This window comes from Bison bison, unplaced genomic scaffold (assembly GCF_000754665.1).
Source record: "Bison bison bison isolate TAMUID 2011002044 unplaced genomic scaffold, Bison_UMD1.0 scf7180017864181, whole genome shotgun sequence".
NCBI lineage: Eukaryota > Metazoa > Chordata > Mammalia > Artiodactyla > Bovidae > Bison > Bison bison.
The window spans coordinates 8,565,852-8,574,733 of record NW_011494753.1 but is presented as its reverse complement, the minus strand read 5'-3'; the positions used below and the strand labels follow the sequence as shown (position 1 = coordinate 8,574,733).

General features: G+C 48.7%; 1 protein-coding gene across 1 annotated transcript; it reads right to left on the bottom strand.

The window, feature by feature from the left end:
• Positions 1 to 2,659: 2,659 nt before the first annotated feature.
• RPP25 (ribonuclease P/MRP 25kDa subunit) lies at positions 2,660 to 8,876 on the bottom strand. Its single transcript, XM_010843341.1, has 2 exons — positions 6,131 to 8,876; positions 2,660 to 3,329 (listed from the first exon to the last, which is right to left on the bottom strand). The coding sequence occupies exon 1, from the start codon at positions 8,754 to 8,756 to the stop codon at positions 8,124 to 8,126; it is 633 nt and encodes a 210-aa protein (XP_010841643.1). The 5' UTR covers positions 8,757 to 8,876; the 3' UTR covers positions 2,660 to 3,329; positions 6,131 to 8,123.
• Positions 8,877 to 8,882: the final 6 nt, after the last annotated feature.

The following is an 8,882-nucleotide window of genomic DNA, read 5'->3' as shown; positions in this document are numbered from 1 at the left end:
CCCCTGCAGCCCATTCTGTCTACTTCCTCCAGGATAGGTTTAGACCAGATATCTTGGTTCCTGCCCAAGGCTGTCAGGGTCTTTTGACTCTATCATCTTCAGCCCGAAATCCTTTGCTATCCCAATGGAGAAGCAGCAGCTGGACTTTGATATCTCAGGGATGTCATCATCATCAGTTGATCAGCCTATCAGCTTCCTGCTGCAGCAGAGTCTTCCTCCTGAAAGAGTTGTGATGAGGCATTTCCTCTGATGTGTGCAGAGGGGAGGAATTATTGAGGAGCTTGTACAGATACAGACATTGTTCCATCATGTGACTTTCTAGTAAAGTGAAGTTCACATGCAAGAAAAGTTCTTATCTTCTCTGGTGGGAATTAAGCATGCTTTGGGGGAAAAAAATGAATCCTGTCATTTCAAGGCTGGAAGTAGCTTGTGGCTCTTAGTCTGACTGATCCTATGTTGCTTCCATTCCCAAGTCCCCACTTGGGCACTTCTAGTGATGGGAATCCCAACACTAGCCTGCTTCAGAAAAGGAGATGAATGTGAGAGGGCACCCGAGAGAAAGACATTCTTGCTACTGTTAAATTACAGCTCTGCTGCAGGGCCTTAGGCAAGGTATTCCAATTTCCTGAACCACAGTTAATTCATCTATATAATGATAATAATGATGGAACCTACTAATTTGTTATTGAGAAAATTATATAACATAGTGCGTGTAAAATACTATGTCCTGCCTGGACATACCTCAATAAATAGAACTCAATAAATGGTGAGTGTTGCATTTTTCTGTTGTAAATTGTAGAAAGTTCTTTTCCCAGGGCATGGCAGGTTGTGAGACTAGGGACAAGGCATGGAGGTGGAGTGGATAAACACACCACATGGATCACCTGGGAATCAGGGAGAAAAGGTGGCAGGAGGAGGTAGCCTTCAAAGGTGATCCTGCTCGGGGATCCAGTACAAGTGCATGCATGCGTGCTCAGTCACTTCAGTAGTGTCCAACTCTTTGCAACCCCATGGACTGCAGCCCGTCAGGCTCCTCTGTCCAAGGGATTCTCTGGAAAAGAACACTGGAGTGGATTGCCATTCCCTCCTCCAGAGGTAGCCTCCCAATCCAGGGATTTAACCCATGTCTCTTATGTCTCCTGCATTGGCAGGTGGGTTCTTTACCACTAGTGCCACCTAGGAAGCCCATTGAATATAGATAGGAGAGCTCTAATAGTACTTTTTCATAATTAATTAATACTTATTATGTAATTTCCTAAGTTATTACTTTTATGATAACATCATTAAAGGATATAATTTTTGATTGAAATATAATTCACAAACCAGAAAATTCATCCTTTTAAAGTCTATAATTCAGTGTCCTTTTATTTGCTATGTTGTATAAGCATTATCATTATCTAGTTCCAGAACATTTTTACCATCCCAAAGAGAAACTCCATACCCAATGGCAGTCACTCCTCATTCCCTGAACCCCACCAGCCCTAGGCAACTACAGATCTACTTTCTGTATTTATGGATTTGCTTCACTAGAAATTTCACATAAATATGAATGTCCTTTGGGGTCTGGTTTCTTTCACAGGGCTTCCCTCGTAGCTCAGCTGGTGAAGAATCCAACTGCAATGCAGGAGACCCTGGTTCAATTCCTGGATTGGGAAGATGCACTGGAGAAGGGATAGGGTACCCACTCCAGTATTCTAGGGCTTCGCTGGTGGCTCAGATGGTAGAGAATCTGCCTGCAACGCAGGAGACCTGGATTCGATCTCTGGACTGAGAAGATCCCCTGAGATGGGAACAGCTACCCACTCCAGTATTCTTGCCTGGAGAATCACATGAACAGAGAAGCCTGGAGGGCTACAGTCCATGGGGTTGCAAAGAGCCAGGCACAACTGAACAACTTTCTTGCACTTCATATAAAGTTTATAAGATTCATCCATGTTGTAATAAGTTCTTCATTTCTTTTTGTGGCAGAGTTATACTCCATTATATGGATATTCCACATTTTGTTTACTCATTCATCAGTTAATGGACATTTGAGTTTTTTCCACTTTTTGCCTATTATGAACAAGGCTTCTGTGAACATTTGTGGGCATATTTTCATGTGGACACATGTGTTCCATTATTTCCATTATTATATCTAGCAACAATATATGGGTCATAAGGTAAGTCTATGTTTAACTTTTTGAGGAACTGCCAAGCTGTTCCGAGGTAGCCTGCATCAACATTCCCATCAGCAATGTATGCAGGCTCCATGTTTTCTGCATCCTTATAATTTTTTTTAAACAAAGAAAGCTGAGTTTTTGTAGTTGTCTGAACTGGACCTCACACCCTCAGTTTCCTGTCAGGACAAAGGGCCCAGGGCTGGGATGCTTTGTGTTCTGAGTCCATTAGCTGCTCTCTTAAAGGTTTTTTCCTGTGATGGGGATTTAACTTTGGGTCTTGCTTAAGAATGAGTGTGCCACTCCTTCTAAAAATTATCTCACCGACTAGTCAACCTTGATTAACCATCAAAATCACTCAAGGATCTTATTGAAATACCCATTTCCAGGTCCTTTCTGGGAGATTCTGACGCTGTTGCTTTGAAGTTCAACCCCAGCAATCTGTATTTTTAAAAAATTGTGGGATAATTAACATATAACATGTAATCTACACATTTTTTTCAGTTGTAATGCAAGGTCTATTTTATTTAGAAATCAATCAGTTTATACCAATTAATTTATAACAGCAATCTATATTTTTGACAAGTGCCCTAGGTGATTCCAATGAGTAAAGATTGGGAAGGCTGGTATTATCCCCACAGCAATCTGGCCCATTTTGCAGATGAGAGAGCTGAGGCTCAGAGAAGAATAACTTGCTCTAAATCAGAATCAGCCTCATTTCTTGCAAAGCCTATCATCTATTCAATATGACACTGTTCAATATGATCTGTTCACATTTGCTAGCAGAACTCTGAAAAGAGCCTTTCACCATGCACGACTAGACCTTAGCAAACACCCCATATTCCTTTTCCCTATTCCCACTGAAGGTGGTGAGAATATTGTATTAGTTTCTTATGGCTGCTTTCATAAAGTACCCCAGGCTGGATGATTTAAAACAGCAGAAATTTATTTTCTCAGTTCTGGAAGCTAGATATCCAAAATCAGGATGTCTGCAGGACCATGCTGTCTCTGATGGCTCCAGGGAGGACAACATTCTATACCTTTCTCTTAGCTTCTGTTGTTCACTGGCAGTCTTTGGCGTTACTTGGCTTGCAGCTGCATAACTCCAGTCTTTGCCTCCATCTTCACATGCTGTTCTTCTCTCTATGTGTCAGTCTGTATCTTCTCCTCTTCCTATAAGGACATATTGGATTAAGGACTCTTCCTATTTCAGTATGACCTCATCTTACATATTAATTACACCTGCAAAGATCCTGTTTCCAAATAAGGTTATGTTTACAGGTACCAGGGGTTAAGGCTTCAAAATACCTTTTGGAGGGATACAATTCAACTCACAATGTCTATGATAATCAACAGGAGTCAAAAACAACACCAGAATCCTCCAGTTAGGCCTAAACATGGTGACCCTTAGCTTTTTCAAAAAGAAGATAGAACCCAAAGGTCCATATGGTGGGGATGGGGGACTTTGGCCACTTTCTGGGGATGGACAGTTAAGGGCTTTGATGTGGTGTCAGAACAGTTCAGAAATCTCATTCACCCAGTCCTTATTCACTCAATCAACAGCTCTCTGTGGGATTCCTGCATTCCAAGAGCTAGGTAGGGAGCAAGGCAGGCAGGATCCATTTAATCACGGCTTCTGGTTTACTGGGGTAACTGACAACCAGAGGTTCACACTAATGAGGGCACAACTACAAACTAAGGTAAGCTCCGACAGGAAGAAACCCAATGTCACCAAGGAGACCTTCCTGTGACTGTATTTCGTCCTTCCCTTTCTTCAATTACCCTTTTCCCTGGGAAACCTGTAGGTATTTCAACATCTCAGTGAAAGAGGGGACTAGAGCGTCCCTAGTGGCCAATATGGGCATAGCAGTGATCCAAACTGTAGAACAAATCGAGTGGGGGCTGGGAGATGAAGGGAGCCAGTCTGGGAGATGCACTGGCCAGGCGGGAGTGTGTCTCACCCAGGACTTCCTTTAACTGTGCAGTGAACATGTTCTAGGAGATTCATGGCCAGTGGACAAGAGCTTTAAAGCTTTTACCAATTTGAAGCTGCGGATCCCTCTAACTCACCCCTCTTCCCTACCAAAATCCATCTATTGTTTGGTCCATCCTGTGATGCCAGGAAGGCAGGCTAAGTTCTGGCCAAGCTAGGGTTAAGCCACAAAGAACAACCCTCCTCTATGCTGGCTGTAATGGCAATGAAATCCTACCTAGCCTGGGTAGCTCTCAAATCTGACTCCATCTCTGGTCCCACTACCAGAGCTCCGTCTCCTACCTCCCTGCAGTATAGCAAATGCAGTCAGGCCCCTTCCAATTCACCTTCCACCTACACTGGTGCCAGAAGGATCCTTCTCAAACATCAATCAGACTAAGGTGAGACTTCCTTGGTAGTCCAGTGGCTAAGACTTCCACTCCCAATCAGGGGCCCCAAGCTCCAGCCCTGGTCAGGGAACTAGATCCTAAACATCACAACTAAAGATCTCGCTCAAGTCCTGCAACTAAGACCCAGTGCAGCCTAAATAAGTAAATGCTTTGTGCTGTGCTAAGTCGATTCAGTCGTGTCTGACTCTGCAACCCCATGGACTGTACCCCATCAGGTTCCTCTGTCTATGGGATTCTCCAGGCAAGAATACTGGAGTGGGTTGATGTGCCCTCCTCCAGGGGATCGTCCCAACCCAGGGACCAAACCAGAGTCTCTTATGCCCCCTGCATTGGCAGGCATGTTCTTTACCACTAGTGCCACCTCAGAAGCCAAATATTTAATAAGTAAATATTAAGAATAATATTAAGAATAATAAGAAGTAAATAAATATTTTTAAAAATAACAATGGAATATAACGAAAAGAAAAAAGAACAATACCAAAAAAAACCAATGGAATATAATGAAAAGAAAAAAGACCATTGCCTCCCTCCCTTTCTTCAGGGAGGCTCCTTGTGACCTGGCTCCCAGCTCCCACCTGGTATTCCAGTCCCACCTGCTTTGGCCGAGCTTTGTTCAGACACTTGTAGCTGCCTCAACACCAGATGCAGCATCACCTCTCTGCCTGGAATTCCTTGTCTAGTCCTGTCCAGCTGTCTAACTCTGTCTGGTCACTGCTGAGCCAGCTCCATCAGTACCTCTGAGTGAATTAAGTGCCTCTTCTCAGAACTCCCTTCTCCTACTATTACTGCATTGTGCCATACTTTCTTTTCCCTCTCCCCTAGACTGGGATATCCTGCAGCAGAAACTGTGTCTGATTACACTGTGATTCTCCCCCTGACTCCCCACCCAACCCTGTGCTTAGATTGGCACCTGGCACAACAATGAAGTCCCTCACGGTCCAGCTGGTGGCCCACTGCCCATCTAACCACATGCTCTGGCCTTAGATTATATATATTTATGCTCCCAAGTGGATTCTGATTGTGTGACCGGATAGTTTTGGGGGTGTGAGTCTTCACTGCCACCCCTAGCTGGAAGTGTCCCCAAAGGAGGGCCCAGAAAGCTCTTGGATAGAGGTCCTACTGGAAAGATGGTGTCTCACAGTGGGGCAGGGCACTCCCCACTCCCTCCCATTCTGCCACGAGTCAGTTCTTGAAGTGAGCTGTCTCTGAGGTGCTCCTGTGGCCACCCCCTGCTTTATTCCAGCACTTCTCAGGTTCCCACCTCAGCCTTGGAGTTGGGGGTGGATAGGGGTATCTGTCACCTCTTGGGTCAGCAGGGCCAGAGGATCTAGTAAAGCAGGGGTGGGGAGCTCATTCATAGATGCTGGGTTCCATTGCCACTCGTGAGCACATATCAAAATCCTGGGAACTGAAGCTGCTGGGATGGAGTAAAGGTGCAAAAAAGACAGCCAGTTTTATAACCCACTTTCTAGCATGGGAGGCAGAAACGCAGTCCACCATGTGAGCAGGGTAACACTCTGAAGGTGGGGAAACAACATGCCCCTCTCCTCTCCACACCACAGGGTGAGTTTCTAGGCTGGAAGGTGACTCACCTGACCCAAGACATCTTCAATGAGAAAGTCTCTGCTTGCATTGTCCTGGTGACCCAGCAATCAGGACTTTAGACGCTAGTGATCTTGGAAAGTTGACCCTCTTCCAGAACCAAGAGCAGTCTCTCCTAAGACTCTACCATGCAGGACCTCTTCTGCGTTGTATCATTTAAATTCAGATGCGGACGCCCAGTGCCAGCCCAGGGCACCCTTGTTGTCAGGACAGTTTACATTCTCTCCACACTTCCTGGGCTGCTCCTGAGAGAGTCAGACTCATACACCCCAATCCCTTGGCTCTCCCCAGGGACTCATCAAGAACAAGACATTAGGGAGAGCAGCCCGTGCCAGTCTCTTTGACAAGGCCCACCTATCCAAAGCACAAGCAGAGCTGGGGGGTGAGGGTGAACTCCCTGAAGAGCCCCTTCTATCAACTGCAGAAACCTACCTCTTGTTACCAGCAGAAGGATTTATTTCAGCTTTTTGCCTACAAAGTGACTTACATATTTCCCCATCTCTTCCTTTCCATGGATGCTGTTAAGTTGCAAGGGGACAGGGTCTGCTTCTATGATCTTGGAGCTATATGCCCCTCCCCCTCATATTTGCTAGAGTGCTTCCAGTACACAGCACTCCTTCCACCCTCCCACCTGACTTGGAGTTGGGCAGAAAGGCTTATAAGGCTGTTATCTCTCAACAGACAGCTGTGCAGGGCCAGAGGCAGCAGCTTATCAGGGAGCCTGCAGTGATTCACAGCCCAAGTCCCAGCTTCTCTGCTGAATAGTAATTTCCAGCAGTGGATTTGTGCTCAGTCTCTCCTCCCCCTCTCCCAAGGGTGTGCTGTCCTTTCTCAGAGAGAGAGAGAGAGAGAGAGAGAGAGCGAGAGAGCAGTGAAGGGTAGATTCTATCCATGGGTCTGGGGGGCTCTGTGCCAGCCGTCTGGTAGGGCTGTTTATTGGCAGGAGGCTGCAGACTTAGGGAGCCCAGTTGGGTCTACCACCCTTGGCAGTGACCCCCAGGATAGTTCACTGATGCTCACTTTCCTCCCCCTTCCAGAAAAGCAGTATGCTGCTCCCTTTCCCTTAGTGGTAACACATAAGGTGACAAAGGTCCCCTTCTGGCCACAAGCCCTGAAGCTACTGGAGCTAGCCAGGAAGGGCTGAGAAAGAGGGAGGAACCAGCCACTGGGTAAGGTGCTCCCGGCACCATTTCAAAGCTGTCCAGTTTCTGTGCCTGACCCTTAAGACTCCAAAAGCTAAGGATTCCAGGCTGGAGGGGACTGAGACACAAGGGGGCAGACCAGAGCAGTCTCTACACAGGCAAGTGGTTAGGAAAAAACCCAGGGACAGAACCATTTTTGTGTTTGTGTTATTGGAAGCAAGACTCCAGCTGTGGGGCTCAGGGGAGGTGGCATGGAGAGTTCTGTCCTGGGTCTCTCCCTCTGGGCCAGCATGGGGAAAGTGGGATGTTAAAAGAGCCTATGGAGACGTCCCTGCCACCATGATCTCAGGATGCTCCTTAAAAGCAGGGAAAGGAAAACTAGAAACTGTCCTGGGGTGAGGGGGCAGAATAGCCCCTTACCACTTGCCACTCAAAATCGCCCGCCCTCAAGCAGTGGCTTCCAACCCTTTGCCCTCTGCTGACAATGGTGGGGTGATTCCAAGAGCTTTCCTCAGCTTCCACCTTCCTACCCCACTTCAAGAATCCTACAGGAACCTTTAACCCTTGGGGTTAAAGGCTCAAGAGTCCCATTGCCCACCATTCCCTCCCTGAAGAAGGTCCCCGTATGGTTCAGAAAAGCTGAAGGTGTCGTCAGGCAACACAGGTGGAGGAGCAACCCCACGACGAAGCTTCCCTGGGGTTCCCCTCTTGTCGCCTTGGGGTCTATACTGCCACATTGTAGGTTCCAGAGTACCAAGGCATGAAAGGCTAGAGATGCGTCTCAAGGTCGAAGCTCGGGGGTAGGATCCAGCCCGTCCAGGTGGCCCAGAGGCCGTAGTTCTCAGGCGGTCTGTTCCTCTTCAGCAGCACCTGGCTCGGGTTGTGACCTCTTCGCGGAGCTCTCTCCAGCAGCAGGTTCCCCTAGACTCCTCTTGGACGTCGGAGCAGTTGGCTGGGACGAGGGGCCGGGATGGGGGTTCGGCGGCTGGTAGCCGGGTTGGCGCGGATCCAGGGCATCCTTGGAAAGTAGGATGGCGAGGCTGGGCACGTTCTTAAGTACACTGAGACTGGCGGCTGGCTCGCCAGGCTTCTGCCCCGGCGTGGGCTCCGGAGGGAGGCTCTGCCACAGCTCGCGCACGCTCTGGTAGCGCAGCCGCGTGACCTGATGCAGACCCGCCAGGCGGCGCTTAAGGATCTCGGCACACGTGACGGTTTTGGTGGTGGCTCGACCGCAGCCGCTGAAGACGATGGCGCGCGTGGCTGGCTGCGCCATGCTGGCAGTGGCGAAGGCCAGCAGGTTCCGGATCTTGCTGCCCTCCTTGACCCGCATATGCACGGCGCCCGGCGCCAGGTCGGCGAAGGGGCCTGAGCCCGGGCCGCCCTCCTCATCCCCGCTCCCCACCGGCGCCTCCTCGGAGCGCACCTTACGGAAGTTCTCCATGCGCCGTCGTTGCGGGGACGTGGGCTTCGCCATCGGGCCGCCTCAGCCCCGGGGCTGCATGTCGGTGGGTCGCGTCCGGCAAGGGCCGGCAGGGGTAAGGGTGCGGGAGCGGCGTGGACGCTGGCTGGCGGATTGGGACGGTGCGATCCTAGCCTTCCT